This window comes from Salmo salar, chromosome 25, assembly GCF_965601325.2.
Source record: "Salmo salar chromosome 25, fSalSal1, whole genome shotgun sequence".
Lineage (NCBI taxonomy): Eukaryota > Metazoa > Chordata > Actinopteri > Salmoniformes > Salmonidae > Salmo > Salmo salar.
In genome coordinates this window covers 52,032,501-52,055,000 of record NC_138315.1, presented here as the reverse complement: position 1 = coordinate 52,055,000, position 22,500 = coordinate 52,032,501, and the positions used below count along the sequence as shown (strand labels likewise).

Here is a 22,500-nt window from a genome sequence, read left to right as displayed (position 1 = left end):
AGTACTGAGCCCTCCTCCTCTCCCTCAGCACTGAGCCCTCCTCCTCTCCCTCAGTACTGAGCCCTCCTCCTCTCCCTCAGCACTGAGCCCTCCTCCTCTCCCTCAGCACTGAGCCCTCCTCCTCTCCCTCAGTACTGAGCCCTCCTCCTCTCCCTCAGTACTGAGCCCTCCTCCTCTCCCTCAGTACTGAGCCCTCCTCCTCTCCCTCAGTACTGAGCCCTCCTCCTCCCCCTCAGTACTGAGCCCTCCTCCTCTCCCTCAGCACTGAGCCCTCCTCCTCTCCCTCAGTACTGAGCCCTCCTCCTCTCCCTCAGTACTGAGCCCTCCTCCTCTCCCTCAGTACTGAGCCCTCCTCCTCTCCCTCAGTACTGAGCCCTCCTCCTCTCCCTCAGTACTGAGCCCTCCTCCTCTCCCTCAGTACTGAGCCCTCCTCCTCTCCCTCAGTACTGAGCCCTCCTCCTCTCCCTCAGTACTGAGCCCTCCTCCTCTCCCTCAGTACTGAGCCCTCCTCCTCTCCCTCAGTACTGAGCCCTCCTCCTCTCCCTCAGTACTGAGCCCTCCTCCTCTCCCTCAGCACTGAGCCCTCCTCCTCCCCCTCAGTACTGAGCCCTCCTCCTCTCCCTCAGTACTGAGCCCTCCTCCTCCCCCTCAGTACTGAGCCCTCCTCCTCTCCCTCAGTACTGAGCCCTCCTCCTCTCCCTCAGTACTGAGCCCTCCTCCTCCCCCTCAGTACTGAGCCCTCCTCCTCTCCCTCAGTACTGAGCCCTCCTCCTCCCCCTCAGTACTGAGCCCTCCTCCTCTCCCTCAGTACTGAGCCCTCCTCCTCTCCCTCAGTACTGAGCCCTCCTCCTCCCCCTCAGTACTGAGCCCTCCTCCTCTCCCTCAGTACTGAGCCCTCCTCCTCTCCCTCAGTACTGAGCCCTCCTCCTCTCCCTCAGTACTGAGCCCTCCTCCTCTCCCTCAGTACTGAGCCCTCCTCCTCTCCCTCAGTACTGAGCCCTCCTCCTCCCCCTCAGCACTGAGCCCTCCTCCTCTCCCTCAGTACTGAGCCCTCCTCCTCTCCCTCAGTACTGAGCCCTCCTCCTCTCCCTCAGCACTGAGCCCTCCTCCTCTCCCTCAGTACTGAGCCCTCCTCCTCTCCCTCAGTACTGAGCCCTCCTCCTCTCCCTCAGCACTGAGCCCTCCTCCTCTCCCTCAGTACTGAGCCCTCCTCCTCTCCCTCAGCACTGAGCCCTCCTCCTCTCCCTCAGTACTGAGCCCTCCTCCTCTCCCTCAGTACTGAGCCCTCCTCCTCTCCCTCAGTACTGAGCCCTCCTCCTCTCCCTCAGTACTGAGCCCTCCTCCTCTCCCTCAGTACTGAGCCCTCCTCCTCTCCCTCAGTACTGAGCCCTCCTCCTCTCCCTCAGTACTGAGCCCTCCTCCTCTCCCTCAGCACTGAGCCCTCCTCTCCCTCAGTACTGAGCCCTCCTCCTCTCCCTCAGCACTGAGCCCTCCTCTCCCTCAGCACTGAGCCCTCCTCCTCTCCCTCAGCACTGAGCCCTCCTCCTCTCCCTCAGCACTGAGCCCTCCTCCTCTCCCTCAGTACTGAGCCCTCCTCCTCTCCCTCAGTACTGAGCCCTCCTCCTCTCCCTCAGTACTGAGCCCTCCTCCTCTCCCTCAGTACTGAGCCCTCCTCCTCTCCCTCAGTACTGAGCCCTCCTCCTCTCCCTCAGTACTGAGCCCTCCTCCTCTCCCTCAGCACTGAGCCCTCCTCCTCTCCCTCAGTACTGAGCCCTCCTCCATCTCCCTCAGTACTGAGCCCTCCTCCTCCCCCTCAGTACTGAGCCCTCCTCCTCTCCCTCAGCACTGAGCCCTCCTCCTCTCCCTCAGTACTGAGCCCTCCTCCTCTCCCTCAGTACTGAGCCCTCCTCCTCTCCCTCAGTACTGAGCCCTCCTCCTCTCCCTCAGTACTGAGCCCTCCTCCATCTCCCTCAGTACTGAGCCCTCCTCCTCCCCCTCAGTACTGAGCCCTCCTCCTCTCCCTCAGCACTGAGCCCTCCTCCTCTCCCTCAGTACTGAGCCCTCCTCCTCTCCCTCAGTACTGAGCCCTCCTCCTCTCCCTCAGTACTGAGCCCTCCTCCTCTCCCTCAGTACTGAGCCCTCCTCCTCTCCCTCAGTACTGAGCCCTCCTCCTCTCCCTCAGTACTGAGCCCTCCTCCTCTCCCTCAGTACTGAGCCCTCCTCCTCTCCCTCAGTACTGAGCCCTCCTCCATCTCCCTCAGTACTGAGCCCTCCTCCTCTCCCTCAGTACTGAGCCCTCCTCCTCTCCCTCAGTACTGAGCCCTCCTCCTCCCCCTCAGCACTGAGCCCTCCTCCTCTCCGTCAGCACTGAGCCCTCCTCCTCTCCCTCAGTACTGAGCCCTCCTCCTCCCCCTCAGCACTGAGCCCTCCTCCTCTCCCTCAGCACTGAGCCCTCCTCCTCTCCCTCAGTACTGAGCCCTCCTCCTCTCCCTCAGTACTGAGCCCTCCTCCTCTCCCTCAGCACTGAGCCCTCCTCCTCTCCCTCAGTACTGAGCCCTCCTCCTCTCCCTCAGTACTGAGCCCTCCTCCTCTCCCTCAGCACTGAGCCCTCCTCCTCTCCCTCAGTACTGAGCCCTCCTCCTCTCCCTCAGTACTGAGCCCTCCTCCTCTCCCTCAGTACTGAGCCCTCCTCCTCTCCCTCAGTACTGAGCCCTCCTCCTCTCCCTCAGCACTGAGCCCTCCTCCTCTCCCTCAGTACTGAGCCCTCCTCCTCTCCCTCAGTACTGAGCCCTCCTCCTCTCCCACAGTTCAAGACTCCATTCACACCAGTCCTTGGAGCCCTCAGTATATCTATCCCCAGATGTTCACGTCTGTTCTGCTTGAGTTGATGATAAATTAAACCCCGAAACAACGCATCCGTCCCAAATGGCACCCTATTCCCTATGTAGTGCACTACTATAGACCAGAGCCCTATTCCCTATATAGTGCACTACTATAGACCAGAGCCCTATTCCCTATGTAGTGGTACTACTATAGACCAGAGCCCTATTCCCTATGTAGTGCACTACTATAGACTAGAGCCCTATTCCCTATGTAGTGCACTACTATAGACCAGAGCCCTATTCCCTATGTAGTGCACTACTATAGACTAGAGCCCTATTCCCTATGTAGTGCACTACTATAGACCAGAGCCCTATTCCCTATATAGTGCACTACTATAGACCAGAGCCCTATTCCCTATGTAGTGCACTACTATAGACCAGAGCCCTATTCCCTATGTAGTGCACTACTATAGACCAGAGCCCTATTCCCTATGTAGTGCACTACTATAGACCAGAGCCCTATTCCCTATGTAGTACACTACTATAGACCAGAGCCCTATTCCCTATATAGTGCACTACTATAGACCAGGGCCCTATTCCTTATGTAGTGCACTACTATAGACCAGAGCCCTATTCCCTATGTAGTACACTACTATAGACCAGAGCCCTATTCCCTATATAGTGCACTACTATAGACCAGAGCCCTATTCCCTATGTAGTGCACTACTATAGACCAGAGCCCTATTCCCTATGTAGTGCACTACTATAGACCAGAGCCCTATTCCCTATGTAGTGCACTACTATAGACCAGAGCCCTATTCCCTATGTACTGCACTACTATAGACCAGAGCCCTATTCCCTATGTAGTGCACTACTATAGACCAGGGCCCTATTTCCTATGTAGTGCACTACTATAGACCAGAGCCCTATTCCCTATGTAGTGCACTACTATAGACCAGAGCCCTATTCCCTATATAGTGCACTACTATAGACCAGAGCCCTATTCCCTATGTAGTGCACTACTATAGACCAGAGCCCTATTCCCTATGTAGTGGTACTACTATAGACCAGAGCCCTATTCACTATGTAGTGCACTACTATAGACCAGAGCCCTATTCCCTATATAGTACACTACTATAGACCAGAGCCCTATTCCCTATGTAGTGCACTACTATAGACCAGAGCCCTATTCCCTATGTAGTGCACTACTATAGACCAGAGCCCTATTCCCTATGTAGTGCACTACTATAGACCAGAGCCCTATTCCCTATGTAGTGCACTACTATAGACCAGAGCCCTATTCCCTATGTAGTGCACTACTATAGACCAGAGCCCTATTCCCTATGTAGTGCACTACTTTAGACCAGAACCCTATTCCCTATATAGTGCACTACTTTAGACCAGAGCCCTATTCCCTATATAGTACACTACTATAGACCAGAGCCCTATTCCCTATGTAGTGCACTACTATAGACCAGAGCCCTATTCCCTATGTAGTGCACTACTATAGACCAGAGCCCTATTCCCTATGTAGTGCACTACTATAGACCAGAGCCCTATTCCCTATGTAGTGCACTACTATAGACCAGAGCCCTATTCCCTATGTAGTGCACTACTATAGACCAGAGCCCTATTCCCTATGTAGTGCACTACTTTAGACCAGAACCCTATTCCCTATATAGTGCACTACTTTAGACCAGAGCCCTATTCCCTATATAGTGCACTACTATAGACCAGAGCCCTATTCCCTATATAGTACACTACTATAGACCAGAGCCCTATTCCCTATATAGTGCACTACTATAGACCAGAGCCCTATTCCCTATATAGTGCACTACTTTAGACCAGAGCCCTATTCCCTATATAGTGCACTACTTTAGACCAGAGCCCTATTCCATATATAGTGCACTACTTTAGACCAGAGCCCTATTCCATATATAGTGCACTACTATAGACCAGAGCCCTACTCCCTATATAGTGCACTACTATAGACCAGAGCCCTATTCCCTATGTAGTGCACTACTATAGACCAGAGCCCTATTCCCTATATAGTACACTACTATAGACCAGAGCCCTATTCCCTATGTAGTGCACTACTATAGACCAGAGCCCTATTCCCTATGTAGTGCACTACTTTAGACCAGAACCCTATTCCCTATATAGTGCACTACTTTAGACCAGAGCCCTATTCCCTATATAGTGCACTACTATAGACCAGAGCCCTATTCCCTATATAGTGCACTACTTTAGACCAGAGCCCTATTCCCTATATAGTGCACTACTTTAGACCAGAGCCCTATTCCATATATAGTGCACTACTTTAGACCAGAGCCCTATTCCCTATATAGTGCACTACTATAGACCAGAGCCCTATTCCATATATAGTGCACTACTATAGACCAGAGCCCTATTCCATATATAGTGCACTACTATAGACCAGAGCCCTATTCCCTATATAGTGCACTACTATAGACCAGAGCCCTATTCCCTATATAGTGCACTACTATAGACCAGAGCCCTATTCCCTATGTAGTGCACTACTTTAGACCAGAACCCTATTCCATATATAGTGCACTACTTTAGACCAGAGTCCTATTCCCTATATAGTGCACTACTATAGACCAGAGCCCTATTCCCTATATAGTGCACTACTTTAGACCAGAGCCTTATTCCCTATATAGTGCACTACTATAGACCAGAGCCCTATTCCCTATATAGTGGTACTACTATAGACCAGAGCCCTATTCCCTATATAGTGCACTACTTTAGACCAGAGTTCTATTCCCTATATAGTGCACTACTATAGACCAGAGCCCTATTCCCTATATAGTGCACTACTTTAGACCAGAGCCCTATTCCCTATATAGTGCACTACTTTAGACCAGAGCCCTATTCCATATATAGTGCACTACTTTAGACCAGAGCCCTATTCCCTATGTAGTGCACTACTATAGACCAGAGTCCTATTCCATATATAGTGCACTACTATAGACCAGAGCCCTATTCCCTATATAGTGCACTACTATAGACCAGAGCCCTATTCCCTATATAGTGCACTACTATAGACCAGAGCCCTATTCCCTATATAGTGCACTACTATAGACCAGAGCCCTATTCCCTATGTAGTGCACTACTTTAGACCAGAACCCTATTCCATATATAGTGCACTACTTTAGACCAGAGTCCTATTCCCTATATAGTGCACTACTATAGACCAGAGCCCTATTCCCTATGTAGTGCACTACTATAGACCAGAGCCCTATTCCCTATATAGTGCACTACTATAGACCAGAGCCCTATTCCCTATGTAGTGCACTACTATAGACCAGAGCCCTATTCCATATATAGTGCACTACTTTAGACCAGAGCCCTATTCCCTATGTAGTGCACTACTATAGACCAGAGCCCTATTCCATATATAGTGCACTACTTTAGACCAGAGCCCTATTCCCTATATAGTGCACTACTATAGACCAGAGCCCTATTCCATATATAGTGCACTACTTTAGACCAGAGCCCTATTCCATATATAGTGCACTACTTTAGACCAGAGCCCTATTCCATATATAGTGCACTACTTTAGACCAGAGCCTTATTCCCTATATAGTGCACTACTTTAGACCAGAGCCCTATTCCCTATATAGTGCACTACTATAGACCAGAGCCCTATTCCCTATATAGTGCACTACTATAGACCAGAGCCCTATTCCCTATGTAGTGCACTACTATAGACCAGAGCCCTATTCCCTATATAGTGCACTACTATAGACCAGAGCCCTATTCCATATATAGTGCACTACTTTAGACCAGAGCCCTATTCCCTATATAGTGCACTACTATAGACCAGAGCCCTATTCCATATATAGTGCACTACTTTAGACCAGAGCCCTATTCCATATATAGTGCACTACTATAGACCAGAGCCCTATTCCCTATATAGTGCACTACAATAGACCAGAGCCCTATTCCCTATATAGTGGTACTACTATAGACCAGAGCCCTATTCCCTATATAGTGCACTACTATAGACCAGAGCCCTATTCCCTATATAGTGCACTACTATAGACCAGAGCCCTATTCCCTATATAGTGGTACTACTATAGACCAGAGCCCTATTCCCTATATAGTGCACTACTATAGACCAGAGCCCTACTCAAAAGTAGCGTGCTACATAAGCAATAGGATGCTATTTGGGACTCAGCCAATAACAACAACAATGGGAGGCCGGTCGATAGCCATCCGGATCCTCTCAGCAGAGCAAAGGGTCACGATTCTTTTAAAAACCGCTCTGTGTCTTGTTAAGGGACGGAATCATCAGATATACCAGGCCAGACTGAGTGACCTGGTCCAAACTGTCCGACAGCTCAAGACAATAGACTGGTGGCAGGAAAACAGCTCCCATTCTGGGTGAGTGGGAGGGAACCAGCCCAGACTACGGGTTGTATGAGTTAACAGACTCTAGCAGGGCCGGGTTGTATGAGTTAACAGGCCGGGTTGTATGAGTTAACAGGCCGGGTTGTATGAGTTAACAGGCCGGGTTGTATGAGTTAACAGACCGGGTTGTATGAGTTAACAGGCCGGGTTGTATGAGTTAACAGACCGGGTTGTATGAGTTAACAGGCCGGGTTGTAGGAGTTAACAGACCGGGTTGTATGAGTTAACAGACTCTAGCAGGGCCGGGTTGTATGAGTTAACAGACCGGGTTGTATGAGTTAACAGGCCGGGTTGTATGAGTTAACAGACTCTAGCAGGGCCGGGTTGTATGAGTTAACAGACCGGGTTGTATGAGTTAACAGGCCGGGTTGTATGAGTTAACAGACCGGGTTGTAGGAGTTAACAGACCGGGTTGTAGGAGTTAACAGGCCGGGTTGTATGAGTTAACAGACCGGGTTGTATGAGTTAACAGACCGGGTTGTATGAGTTAACAGGCCGGGTTGTATGAGTTAACAGACTCTAGCAGGGCCGGGTTGTATGAGTTAACAGACCGGGTTGTATGAGTTAACAGGCCGGGTTGTATGAGTTAACAGACCGGGTTGTAGGAGTTAACAGACCGGGTTGTAGGAGTTAACAGGCCGGGTTGTATGAGTTAACAGACCGGGTTGTATGAGTTAACAGACCGGGTTGTATGAGTTAACAGGCCGGGTTGTATGAGTTAACAGACTCTAGCAGGGCCGGGTTGTATGAGTTAACAGACCGGGTTGTATGAGTTAACAGGCCGGGTTGTATGAGTTAACAGACCGGGTTGTAGGAGTTAACAGACCGGGTTGTAGGAGTTAACAGGCCGGGTTGTATGAGTTAACAGACCGGGTTGTATGAGTTAACAGACCGGGTTGTATGAGTTAACAGGCCGGGTTGTATGAGTTAACAGACTCTAGCAGGGCCGGGTTGTATGAGTTAACAGACCGGGTTGTATGAGTTAACAGGCCGGGTTGTATGAGTTAACAGACCGGGTTGTAGGAGTTAACAGACCGGGTTGTAGGAGTTAACAGGCCGGGTTGTATGAGTTAACAGACCGGGTTGTATGAGTTAACAGACCGGGTTGTATGAGTTAACAGGCCGGGTTGTATGAGTTAACAGACTCTAGCAGGGCCGGGTTGTATGAGTTAACAGACCGGGTTGTATGAGTTAACAGACCGGGTTGTATGAGTTAACAGGCCGGGTTGTATGAGTTAACAGACCGGGTTGTAGGAGTTAACAGGCCGGGTTGTATGAGTTAACAGACCGGGTTGTATGAGTTAACAGACTCTAGCAGGGCCGGGTTGTATGAGTTAACAGACCGGGTTGTAGGAGTTAACAGACCGGGTTGTATGAGTTAACAGACCGGGTTGTATGAGTTAACCGAGTCCAGCAGGGCCGGGTTGTATGAGTTAACAGACTCCAGCAGGGCTGGGTTGTATGAGTTAACAGACTCCAGCAGGGCTGGGTTGTATGAGTTAACAGACTCCAGCAGGGCCGGGTTGTATGAGTTAACAGACTCTAGCAGGGCCGGGTTGTATGAGTTAACAGACCGGGTTGTATGAGTTAACAGACTCCAGCAGGGCCGGGTTGTATGAGTTAACAGACTCTAGCAGGGCCGGGTTGTATGAGTTAACAGACCGGGTTGTATGAGTTAACAGACTCCAGCAGGGCTGGGTTGTATGAGTTAACAGACTCCAGCAGGGCCGGGTTGTATGAGTTAACAGACTCCAGCAGGGCTGGGTTGTATGAGTTAACAGACTCCAGCAGGGCCGGGTTGTATGAGTTAACAGACTCCAGCAGGGCTGGGTTGTATGAGTTAACAGACTCTAGCAGGGCCGGGTTGTATGAGTTAACAGACTCTAGCAGGGCCGGGTTGTATGAGTTAACAGACCGGGTTGTATGAGTTAACAGACTCCAGCAGGGCCGGGTTGTATGAGTTAACAGACTCCAGCAGGGCTGGGTTGTATGAGTTAACAGACTCCAGCAGGGCCGGGTTGTATGAGTTAACAGACTCCAGCAGGGCTGGGTTGTATGAGTTAACAGACTCCAGCAGGGCCGGGTTGTATGAGTTAACAGACTCTAGCAGGGCCGGGTTGTATGAGTTAACAGACCGGGTTGTATGAGTTAACAGACTCCAGCAGGGCTGGGTTGTATGAGTTAACAGACTCCAGCAGGGCCGGGTTGTATGAGTTAACAGACTCCAGCAGGGCTGGGTTGTATGAGTTAACAGACTCCAGCAGGGCCGGGTTGTATGAGTTAACCGAGTCCATTACGGATTACAGAGGAAGACCCAGTCGTGATCTGCCCAACGATGCCTCTCTACCAGACAAACTCAATACATTTTATGCACGCTTCGATAAAAACAACAACGAGCCACGCATGAGGGTCCCCGTCAATCCAGAGGACCGGGTGATCTCGCTCTCTCTCTCTTGAGAACGACGTGAGTAAAGCTTTTCATCTGGTCAACACACGCAAGGGCCAGAGCATGAAACAAACCAGCTGGAAAGAATCTCCTTGTCCCAGTCTGTAACCCCAACAGTCTCGAACTGACGACCACCATCCCTGTAACGGAACAACTATAAGACTACCGGCCACAATAACTACCGCCCTGTAGCACTCACATCTGTAATCATTAGGTGTTTTGAGAGGCTGGTTATGGCACAGCAGCAACACCATCATCCCAGACCCACCCCAATTCGCATACCGTCCCAACAGATCCACAGACGACGCAATCTCTCAGTCATAGTTCAGTCCCTACTCCCCAGACCAACAGAGCTCAGTCCCTACTCCCCAGACCAACAGAGCTCAGTCCCTACACCCCACTAAAACAGAGCTCAGTCCCTACTCCCCACTAAAACAGAGCTCAGTCCCTACTCCCCACTAAAACAGAGCTCAGTCCCTACTCCCCACTAAATCAGAGCTCAGTCCCTACTCCCCACTAAAACAGAGCTCAGTCCCTACTCCCCAGATCATCAGAGCTCAGTCCCTACTCCCCACTAAATCAGAGCTCAGTCCCTACTCCCCACTAAAACAGAGCTCAGTCCCTACTCCCCACTAAAACAGAGCTCAGTCCCTACTCCCCACTAAATCAGAGCTCAGTCCCTACTCCCCACTAAAACAGAGCTCAGTCCCTACTCCCCAGACCAACAGAGCTCAGTCCCTACTCCCCACTAAAACAGAGCTCAGTCCCTACTCCCCACTAAATCAGAGCTCAGTCCCTAGTCCCCACTAAATCAGAGCTCAGTCCCTACTCCCCAGATCATCAGAGCTCAGTCCCTACTCCCCACTAAATCAGAGCTCAGTCCCTACTCCCCACTAAAACAGAGCTCAGTCCCTACTCCCCACTAAAACAGAGCTCAGTCCCTACTCCCCACTAAATCAGAGCTCAGTCCCTACTCCCCACTAAATCAGAGCTCAGTCCCTACTCCCCACTAAAACAGAGCTCAGTCCCTACTCCCCAGATCATCAGAGCTCAGTCCCTACTCCCCACTAAATCAGAGCTCAGTCCCTACTCCCCACTAAAACAGAGCTCAGTCCCTACTCCCCACTAAAACAGAGCTCAGTCCCTACTCCCCACTAAAACAGAGCTCAGTCCCTACTCCCCAGACCAACAGAGCTCAGTCCCTACTCCCCACTAAAACAGAGCTCAGTCCCTACTCCCCACTAAAACAGAGCTCAGTCCCTACTCCCCACTAAATCAGAGCTCAGTCCCTACTCCCCACTAAAACAGAGCTCAGTCCCTACTCCCCACTAAATCAGAGCTCAGTCCCTAGTCCCCACTAAATCAGAGCTCAGTCCCTACTCCCCACTAAATCAGAGCTCAGTCCCTACTCCCCACTAAAACAGAGCTCAGTCCCTAGTCCCCACTAAATCAGAGCTCAGTCCCTACTCCCCACTAAAACAGAGCTCAGTCCCTACTCCCCACTAAAACAGAGCTCAGTCCCTACTCCCCAGACCAACAGAGCTCAGTCCCTAGTCCCCACTAAAACAGAGCTCAGTCCCTACTCCCCACTAAATCAGAGCTCAGTCCCTACTCCCCACTAAATCAGAGCTCAGTCCCTACTCCCCACTAAATCAGAGCTCAGTCCCTAGTCCCCAGACCAACAGAGCTCAGTCCCTAGTCCCCACTAAAACAGAGCTCAGTCCCTACTCCCCACTAAATCAGAGCTCAGTCCCTACTCCCCACTAAATCAGAGCTCAGTCCCTACTCCCCACTAAATCAGAGCTCAGTCCCTACTCCCCAGATCATCAGAGCTCAGTCCCTACTCCCCACTAAATCAGAGCTCAGTCCCTAGTCCCCACTAAATCAGAGCTCAGTCCCTAGTCCCCAGACCAACAGAGCTCAGTCAGACCAGGTGGGACCAAACAGCGCTGGAGTCAAAGAGAACAACAGTCCCGTGTGGCTCAGTTGGTAGAGCATGGTGTTCACACAGACCAATACTGCCACACACAGACCAATACTGCCACACACAGACCAATACTGCCACACACACAGACCAATACTGCCACACACAGACCAATACTGCCACACACAGACCAATACTGCCACACACAGACCAATACTGCCACACACACAGACCAATACTGCCACACACACAGACCAATACTGCCACACACACAGACCAATACTGCCACACACAGACCAATACTGACACACACACAGACCAATACTGCCACACACACAGACCAATACTGCCACACACACAGACCAATACTGACACACACACAGACCAATACTGCCAAATACAGACCAATACTGCCACACACACAGACCAATACTGCCACACACAGACCAATACTGACACACACACAGACCAATACTGCCACACACACAGACCAATACTGCCACACACACAGACCAATACTGCCACACACAGACCAATACTGCCACACACATAGACCAATACTGCCACACACAGACCAATACTGACACACACACAGACCAATACTGCCACACACACAGACCAATACTGCCACACACAGACCAATACTGACACACACACAGACCAATACTGCCACACACACAGACCAATACTGCCACACACAGACCAATACTGCCACACACACAGACCAATACTGCCACACACACAGACCAATACTGCCACACACAGACCAATACTGCCACACACACAGACCAATACTGCCACACACACAGACCAATACTGCCACACACACAGACCAATACTGCCACACACACAGACCAATACTGACACACACACAGACCAATACTGCCACACACAGACCAATACTGCCACACACACAGACCAATACTGCCACACACACAGAGGGGAACTGTGGAGGGGGGGACTTGGATGGTTTGGTGGCCTGGCGGTTGGGAGGCCGGTGGCTGAGAGGTTGCTGGTTCGGGTCCCCGATTCCACATGGTGGGAGATCTGTCGATGTGCCCTTGGGTGGAGGTGCTTGACCCTGGTTGCTCCTGGCGGTCTCTCTGAATGAGAGTGTCTGCTGTATGTTTTAAAATTATATTTTTTATTTACAAAAAAAAAAAAATGTGTTTGGTGCAGTATTTCTCAAGTGAGAAAAAAAATTAAAATCTCTTGAACATCTGAAGAAAAAAAATTAAAAAAAACCTTTGCCGAAATGTCTTTATAATACTGTTTGGGAGCCTTTACAGTTCCACATTAGGCTGTGTGGCGTGATTGGTTCGGTAGAGAGAGAGAGAGTCCGTTTTCACTACTTCCAATACCCACTTTAAAAACACACAAGGGGTTTGGGGCTGTTATCATTCATAGCTTCAATCCTGTAAACATACCGGGAACACAATGTGGATGAAAATCAATCCATCAATACTTTTCATGTGGACACACACACACGCACGCACGCACGCACGCACGCACGCACGCACAGTGGCTGTGAGCAGGCTTAACTCTAGAGGACAGAAGAGGGTAAAAATCATTCCCGTGTCCCTGCATAGCGCCCCCGTGTCCCTGCATAGCGCCCCCGTGTCCCTGCATAGCGCCCCCGTGTCCCTGCATAGCGCCCCCGTGTCCCTGCATAGCGCCCACCGTGTCCCTGCATAGCGCCCCCGTGCTCCTGGCCCTATACGGTTCAATGAGAATTCACTTTTTAAACACCACTTTTTAAAAACTTCAATTCTGCAATATTACCAGGTAGCAAATCACTTTTCCGGTTAACAGCCCCTCCCCTCTGATATTAATCAGTCTACAGAAAGCTGTGTATCTGATAGGAGCCCTGGCCTTCGTCCAAAATAGCACCCTATTATCCAAAATACCGCACTGCTTTTTGACCAGGGCACAGGTAAAAAAAAAAATAAAAATAAAAAGTAGTGCACTATAAAGGGAAGAGAGTGCTATTTGGGACGCAACCCCTCATTTGTCTGAGCGATTCTACTGAGGAGGATAACGGCATTTAGTTATCTAGTTTAGGATGGACTCACAGAGAACCAAATGGTTGGCGCGTTTTAAAGCTTGGGTAATGGACAACATTACTTCATCGAGGAGACTCTGTACACTGCTGGGTGGCCTTTCAGTTGGTCCAGCAACCAAAGGAAGGGATTGTGTTCAGCCAAAAAAAACTGTTTGTCTGTTTTGTCCGTCTGTCTTGTCAGCCAAACTGTCTCTTCTGTCTGTCTACCGTTCAGTCAAAGCTGTGTGTCTTTCTGCCTGTCTGTCTGTCATTCAGCCCAAGCTGTGTGTCTTTCTGCCTGTCTGTCTATCGTTCAGTCCAAGCTGTGTGTCTTTCTGCCTGTCTGTCTATCGTTCAGTCAAAGCTGTGTGTCTTTCTGCCTGTCTGTCTATCGTTCAGCCCAAGCTGTGTGTCTTTCTGCCTGTCTGTCTATCGTTCAGTCAAAGCTGTGTGTCTTTCTGCCTGCCTGTCTATCATTCAGCCCAAGCTGTGTGTCTTTCTGCCTGTCTGTCTGTCATTCAGCCCAAGCTGTGTGTCTTTCTGCCTGTCTGTCTATCGTTCAGTCAAAGCTGTGTGTCTTTCTGCCTGTCTGTCTGTCATTCAGCCCAAGCTGTGTGTCTTTCTGCCTGTCTGTCTGTCATTCAGCCCAAGCTGTGTGTCTTTCTGCCTGTCTGTCTGTCATTCAGCCCAAGCTGTGTGTCTTTCTGCCTGTCCGTCTGTCTGTCATTCAGCCAAAGCTGTGTGTCTGTTGCCAATGGAGATAAAGCGTCAACATAAAAAAATGAACAATGCAGAAGACCGGTCCGTTTAACACAGTCCAAATGGACCAGCCAGGTACCTAATAATATCAGGAACCAACCTTCACTTAATGGACCAGCCACGTACCTAATAATGGACCAGCCACGTACCTAATAATGGACCAGCCACGTACCTAATAATGGACCAGCCAGGTACCTAATAATGGACCAGCCACGTACCTAATAATGGACCAGCCACGTACCTAATAATGGACCAGCCATCTACCTAATAATGGACCAGCCATGTACCTAATAATGGACCAGCCACGTACCTAATAATGGACCAGCCACGTACCTAATAATGGACCAGCCATGTACCTAATAATGGACCAGCCACGTACCTAACAATGGACCAGCCATGTACCTAATAATGGACCAGCCATGTACCTAATAATGGACCAGCCATGTACCTAATAATGGACCAGCCATGTACCTAATAATGGACCAGCCATGTACCTAATAATGGACCAGCCACATACCTAATAATGGACCAGCCATGTACCTAATAATGGACCAGCCACGTACCTAATAATGGACCAGCCACCTACCTAATAATGGACCAGCCACGTACCTAATAATGGACCAGCCACATACCTAATAATGGACCAGCCATCTACCTAATAATGGACCAGCCACGTACCTAATAATGGACCAGCCACGTACCTAATAATGGACCAGCCACGTACCTAATAATGGACCAGCCATCTACCTAATAATGGACCAGCCACATACCTAATAATGGACCAGCCATCTACCTAATAATGGACCAGCCACGTACCTAATAATGGACCAGCCATCTACCTAATAATGGACCAGCCACGTACCTAATAATATCAGGAACCAACCTTCAGTTTAATGGACACAAAAGCTATTTACATTGACACCTCTGTTTTTACATTGCTGCTACTCGCTGTTTATTATCTATGCATAGTCACTTCACCTCTACCTACATGTACAAACTACATCGACTAACCTGTACCCCTCACCTTGACTCGGTACCGGTACCCCCTCTACATAGCCTCATTATTGTTATTTTATTGTGTTACTAGCTAGCGTTACATGTATGATCTGTGTAGTAATATTATTCATATCTCAGAACTATTTGCATTGCTAGTTATAGCCTAATGCTAGCTAGCTATAGCCTAATGCTAGCTAGCTATAGCCTAATGCTGGCTAGCTGTAGCCTAATGCTGGCTAGCTGTAGCCTAATGCTGGCTAGCTGTAGCCTAATGCTGGCTAGCTATAGCCTAATGCTAGCTAGCTATAGCCTAATGCTGGCTAGCTATAGCCTAATGCTAGCTAGCAATAGCCTAATGCTAGCTAGCTATAGCCTAATGCTGGCTAGCTATAGCCTAATGCTAGCTAGCTATAGCCTAATGCTAGCTAGCTATAGCCTAATGCTAGCTAGCTAACATTGAACCTGGTTGGTTTGCTACCTGCAGATTCATACAGGGGTAGTAACATCATGAGTTGGGATTATGGTTCATTGTTTAGCTAGCTAGCTGCATGTCTAAACAAAAAGACTCCACTATGCAAGTATCCATTTCAATAGAACGTTCATGATGTCACTGCGACAACTGTCGATAGACGTAGCTGGGATCTTGTTGCCAAGTTAAAGAAAAAGTTGAATAAAAATAAATAATAATATCTACTCCGATTTCCGAGCCCTCTCATCTGAATGTGCCAGAGCGCAGAATAACCAGCTCTGCTAGGGCGAGTAAAATGGTCTCTCATTTATGTCTAGAAGTAGCTAGCAAGCTAGCCAACGTTAGCCAGTTAGCTTGGGTGTTTGACTGCTGCTGTTAGGACAGAACGCTCGGATCAACCCTACTCCTCAGCCAATGCGTCCAGTGTGCGCTCTGAACTGTCCGAGAACGAAACGCTCAATTTACGTACGGCCAATCTGACAACGCTCTGAGTTTACGAACGCCCAGAGCGACTCCTGATTAAATTTACGAACGAATACACCCGTAGTATAAACCAACCTTTAGTCTTGAACTCTTTGGTTGTTTAGTACATGGTCTCACATGTGAATCCTTAAAGAGACAGGTGAGGGCTAAAGCTTTAGAGGGTGTGAACGATGCTGAATGGGTGTAGAAGAAGAAGAGTTCTCCAGTAGGTGTACTAAAACATTCAAGGGCCATTTTCTCAAAAGTGGAGTTACAAATGTATTTTCCCATTGTTCCTCAACTGCAGTGTATGATATGATATTTTCTTGCTCTGAGTCTCTACTTTTATTCAAATGTAAACAACAACAAAAAAAACACAATTTCTAATTTTGCTACATAAGATTGAATCGAGCCGGTCAGTCACAAACGTGACTGAGGGTACAGTCACCAAAACGTGACTGAGGGTACAGTCACCAAAACGTGACTGAGGGTACAGTCACCAAAGAATGCACTGATAAGCTACACAGTAGATCATTGTTACCTTCCCTTGTCCAAAAACTAGCGCACTACATAGGGAATAAGGTGCCATTTGGGACCAAACGCCTCTAACGTTCCAGTGGATGATCGTTACCTTGTCTCTGTCCTCCACCAGGTCAGTCAGAACATCATCAGGGTCCAGGATGCCCCCGTCGCAGTACTCCACGTGGTGAGTACGAACCAGGAAGTTGCCCTCCTATAGGAGGAAGCACAACAAATCAAACTTCCTCATTTCACAACTAACCCAACCAGTTTAACATTCGGATTTATTTTATGGGACACAAAACAGAATATGCGTGATGACTCTAAGTGTCCACAATTCCACGACACCGTCTCACAAAAAGACACAATAAACAGCATCGATTTTTTTTTATTACAATAACATACATCTGTGAATTAGATCATTTGTAATTACAATGTATTTTATGAAATTACAATGTTTGTCTAATGTATTTAGGTTGGATAACACTTGACAGTGGAGAAATGACATCCAAGTCTGCCTAATAATGCAAGTGTCTGGCCTGAGTACAGTATCTACAGTAGAGCTCAACTACCTCAGCCAGATACACTCTCATTCTCTACTATGACCACAGTCATCCAGCGCTGGAGGTCCAGAGGGGAGACTGGAGGCTGGGAGAACAGGGACTAGAGCTGGGAGAACAGGGACTAGAGCTGGGGGTCCAGAGGGGAGGCTGGGAGAACAGGGACTAGAGCTGGGGGTCCAGAGGCCAGAGGGGAGGCTGGGAGAACAGGGATTAGAGCTGGGGGTCCAGAGGGGAGGCTGGGAGAACAGGGACTAGAGCTGGGGGTCCAGAGGGGAGGCTGGGAGAACAGGGACTAGAGCTGGGGGTCCAGAGGGGAGACTGGAGGCTGGGAGAACAGGGACTAGAGCTGGGGGTCCAGAGGGGAGACTGGAGGCTGGGAGAACAGGGACTAGAGCTGGGGGTCCAGAGGGGAGACTGGAGGCTGGGAGAACAGGGACTAGATCTATACAGGACTGGGTGTTACCTTCACACTGTAGAGATCTATACAGGACTGGGTGTTACCTTCACACTGTAGAGATCTATACAGGACTGGGTGTTATCTTCACACTGTAGAGTTCTATACAGGACTGGGTGTTATCTTCACACTGTAGAGATCTATACAGGACTGGGTGTTATCTTCACACTGTAGAGATCTATACAGGACTGGGTGTTATCTTCACACTGTAGAGATCTATACAGGACTGGGTGTTATCTTCACACTGTAGAGTTCTATACAGGACTGGGTGTTATCTTCACACTGTAGAGATCTATACAGGACTGGGTGTTATCTTCACACTGTAGAGATCTATACAGGACTGGGAGTTATTTTCACACTGTAGAGATCTATACAGGACTGGGTGTAACCTTCACGCTGTAGAGATCTAATCTCATAATTTCTCTCTGTAAACAGATGATCATGTATCTCAGTTAACATCTCAGCCTGTGGATATGCATTCCTGTTGACCTCTTGTTGTTTTGGGGCAGTGGCAACACGTTATATTCTAGGGGGGGAAGAGACGGTTACAGATGGATGGGGAGGTAGCAATACAGATGGATGGGGAGGTAGCAATACAGATGGATGGGGAGGTAGCAATACAGATGGATGGTTAGGCAGCAATACAGATGGATGGGTTAGGCAGCAATACAGATGGATGGGGAGGTAGCAATACAGATGGATGGGGAGGTAGCAATACAGATGGATGGGTTAGGCAGCAATACAGATGGATGGGGAGGTAGCAATACAGATGGATGGGTTAGGCAGCAATACAGATGGATGGGGAGGTAGCAATACAGATGGATAGGGAGGTAGCAATACAGATGGATGGGTTAGGCAGCAATACAGATGGATGGGTTAGGCAGCAATACAGATGGTTGGGTTAGGGTTAGGCAGCAATACAGAAGGATGGGTTAGGGTTAGGTAGCAATACAGATGGATGGGTTAGGCAGCAATACAGATGGATGGGTTAGGCAGCAATACAGATGGATGGGTTAGGCAGCAATACAGATGGATGGGTAATGCAGTAATACAGATGGATGGGTTAGGCAGCAATACAGATGGATGGGTTAGGCAGCAATACAGATGGTTGGGTTAGGCAGCAATACAGATGGATGGGGAGGTAGCAATACAGATGGATGGGGAGGTAGCAATACAGATGGATGGGGAGGTAGCAATACAGATGGATGGGTTAGGCACCAATACAGATGGATGGGTAATGCAGTAATACAGATGGATGGGTTAGGCAGCAATACAGATGGATGGGTTAGGCAGCAATACAGATGGTTGGGTTAGGCAGCAATACAGATGGATGGGTTAGGCAGCAATACAGATGGATGGGTTAGGCAGTAATACAGATGGATGGGTTAGGCAGCAATACAGATGGATGGGTTAGGCAGCAATACAGATGGATGGGGAGGTAGCAATACAGATGGATGGGGAGGTAGCAATACAGATGAATGGGTTAGGCAGCAATACAGATGGATGGGTTAGGCAGCAATACAGATGGATGGGTTAGGCAGCAATACAGATGGATGGGTTAGGCAGCAATACAGATGGTTGGGTTAGGGTTAGGCAGCAATACAGATGGATGGGTTAGGCAGTAATACAGATGGATGGGTTAGGCAGTAATACAGATGGATGGGTTAGGCAGTAATACAGATGGATGGGTGAGATAGCATGTGGATAAGGCTGAGCTGAGAGAAGGGTTAGGCAGTAATACAGATGGTTGGGTTAGGGTTAGGCAGTAATACAGATGGATGGGTTAGGCAGTAATACAGATGGATGGGTTAGGCAGTAATACAGATGGATGGGTTAGGCAGTAATACAGATGGACAAGGATGAGCTGAGAGAAGGGTTAGGGTTAGGCAGTAATACAGATGGATGGGTCAGGCAGCAATACAGATAGATGGGTTAGGCAGCAATACAGATAGATAAGGATGAGCTGAGAGAAGGGTTATGGTTAGGCAGCAATACAGATGGATGGGTTAGGCAGCAATACAGATGGATAAGGATGAGCTGAGAGAAGGGTTAGGGTTAGGCAGTAATACAGATGGATAGGTGAGGCAGTAATACAGATGGATGGGTTAGGCAGTAATACAGATGGATGGGTTAGGCAGTAATACAGATGGATGGGTTAGGCAGTAATACAGATGGATGGGTTAGGCAGTAATACAGATGGATGGGTTAGGCAGCAATACAGATGGATGGGTTAGGCAGCAATACAGATGGATGGGTTAGGCAGTAATACAGATGGATGGGTTAGGCAGTAATACAGATGGATGGGTTAGGCAGCAATACAGATGGATGGGTGAGGCAGTAATACAGATGGATGGGTTAGGCAGTAATACAGATGGATGGGTTAGGCAGTAATACAGATGGATGGGTGAGGCAGTAATACAGATGGATGGGTTAGGCAGTAATACAGATGGATGGGTTAGGCAGTAATACAGATGGATGGGTTAGGCAGTAATACAGATGGATGGGTTAGGCAGTAATACAGATGGATGGGTTAGGCAGTAATACAGATGGATGGGTTAGGCAGTAATACAGATGGATGGGTTAGGCAGTAATACAGATGGATGGGTTAGGCAGTAATACAGATGGATGGGTTAGGCAGTAATACAGATGGATGGGTTAGGCAGTAATACAGATGGATGGGTTAGGCAGTAATACAGATGGATGGGTTAGGCAGTAATACAGATGGATGGGTTAGGCAGTAATACAGATGGATGGGTTAGGCAGTAATACAGATGGATGGGTTAGGCAGTAATACAGATGGATAAGGCTGAGCTGAGAGAAGACACTGGGAAAACCTGGAGATATGACGAGATTCCAAAGCAGATAGCTCATTAGCATAAAACGGGACATCTCGGAGAAACATTGAGTATTTTCAGACCCGTAATGGAATGAGCCTTCAGGCTTCACTGGGGTTTTATCCTCCACCGTTTTTAACGGATCTCATGTTAAATTTCAATAAACCAATCAATAACTAACTCGACTGAATTTAAAAAAAAAAAAATATGTCCAATGCAGCTGTTTTTAAATCTCAATATTAAAATATTTTTGGGTAACAATTAACTAAGTACCTTATTTTTCAACAACAAAAAAAAAATATATATATATTTTTCTTTTCAAATAGCTTCTTAGCAAAGAGCAATTTCTCAAGAAGAATTTTAGCTAGGACTGTCTGGGAGTGGTCTGAGTGGGGAGGAGAAACTGAAAACTAGCTGTGTTATTGGCAGAGAGGTTTAGAACTCTCCAATTAACTAATTATAGGCCTGGTGATGTCAACAAAACAGGTTGACCTATCAGGGAGGCCTTTCAAACAGGGCTTAAAATAAAAAAAACATTCTCATTTTCACAGTATTATTCCAACCTCAGTGTGGAAATACACAGTGTACAAAACATTAGGAACACCTGCTCTTTCCATGAATGGCTGACCAGGTGTTTCCTGTACCACACCACTACACCGTGTATCCTGTACCACACCACTACACCGTGTATCCTGTACCACACCACTATGTATCCTGTACCACACCACTACACCGTGTATCCTGTACCACACCACTACACCGTGTATCCTGTACCACACCACTACACCGTGTATCCTGTACCACACCACTACACCGTGTATCCTGTACCACACCACTACACCGTGTATCCTGTCTGTACCACTACACCGTGTATCCTGTACACACCACTACACCGTGTATCCTGTACCACACCACTACACCGTGTATCCTGTACCACACCACTACACCGTGTATCCTGTACACACCACTACACCGTGTATCCTGTACACACCACTACACCGTGTATCCTGTACCACACCACTACACCGTGTATCCTGTACCACACCACTACACCGTGTATCCTGTACCACACCACTACACCGTGTATCCTGTACCACACCACTACACCGTGTATCCTGTACCACACCACTACACCGTGTATCCTGTACCACACCACTACACCGTGTATCCTGTACCACACCACTACACCGTGTATCCTGTACCACACCACTACACCGTGTATCCTGTACCACACCACTACACCGTGTATCCTGTACCACACCACTACACCGTGTATCCTGTACCACACCACTACACCGTGTATCCTGTACCACACCACTACACCGTGTATCCTGTACCACACCACTACACCGTGTATCCTGTCTGTACCACTACACCGTGTATCCTGTACACACCACTACACCGTGTATCCTGTACCACACCACTACACCGTGTATCCTGTACCACACCACTACACCGTGTATCCTGTACACACCACTACACCGTGTATCCTGTACTCACCACTACACCGTGTATCCTGTCTGTACCACTACACCGTGTATCCTGTACTCACCACTATGTATCCTGTACTCACCACTACACCGTGTATCCTGTACTCACCACTACACCGTGTATCCTGTCTGTGCCACTACACCGTGTATCCTGTACTCACCACTATGTATCCTGTACTCACCACTACACCGTGTATCCTGTCTGTACCACTACACCGTGTATCCTGTCTGTGCCACTACACCGTGTATCCTGTACTCACCACTACACCGTGTATCCTGTACACACC

General features: G+C 48.7%; 1 protein-coding gene across 3 annotated transcripts in view; it reads right to left on the bottom strand.

Annotated features, from left to right (window-relative positions):
* The window catches only part of pard3bb (par-3 family cell polarity regulator beta b), a 563,164-nt gene that overhangs the window by 511,699 nt on the left and 28,965 nt on the right, over positions 1-22,500 (bottom strand). For all 3 annotated transcript variants that reach the window (XM_082969211.1, XM_082969213.1, XM_082969212.1), the window contains exon 2: positions 16,985-17,086. In XM_082969211.1, the coding sequence (XP_082825337.1) occupies positions 16,985-17,086 (102 nt within the window). The remainder of the gene's footprint in view (positions 1-16,984; positions 17,087-22,500) is intronic.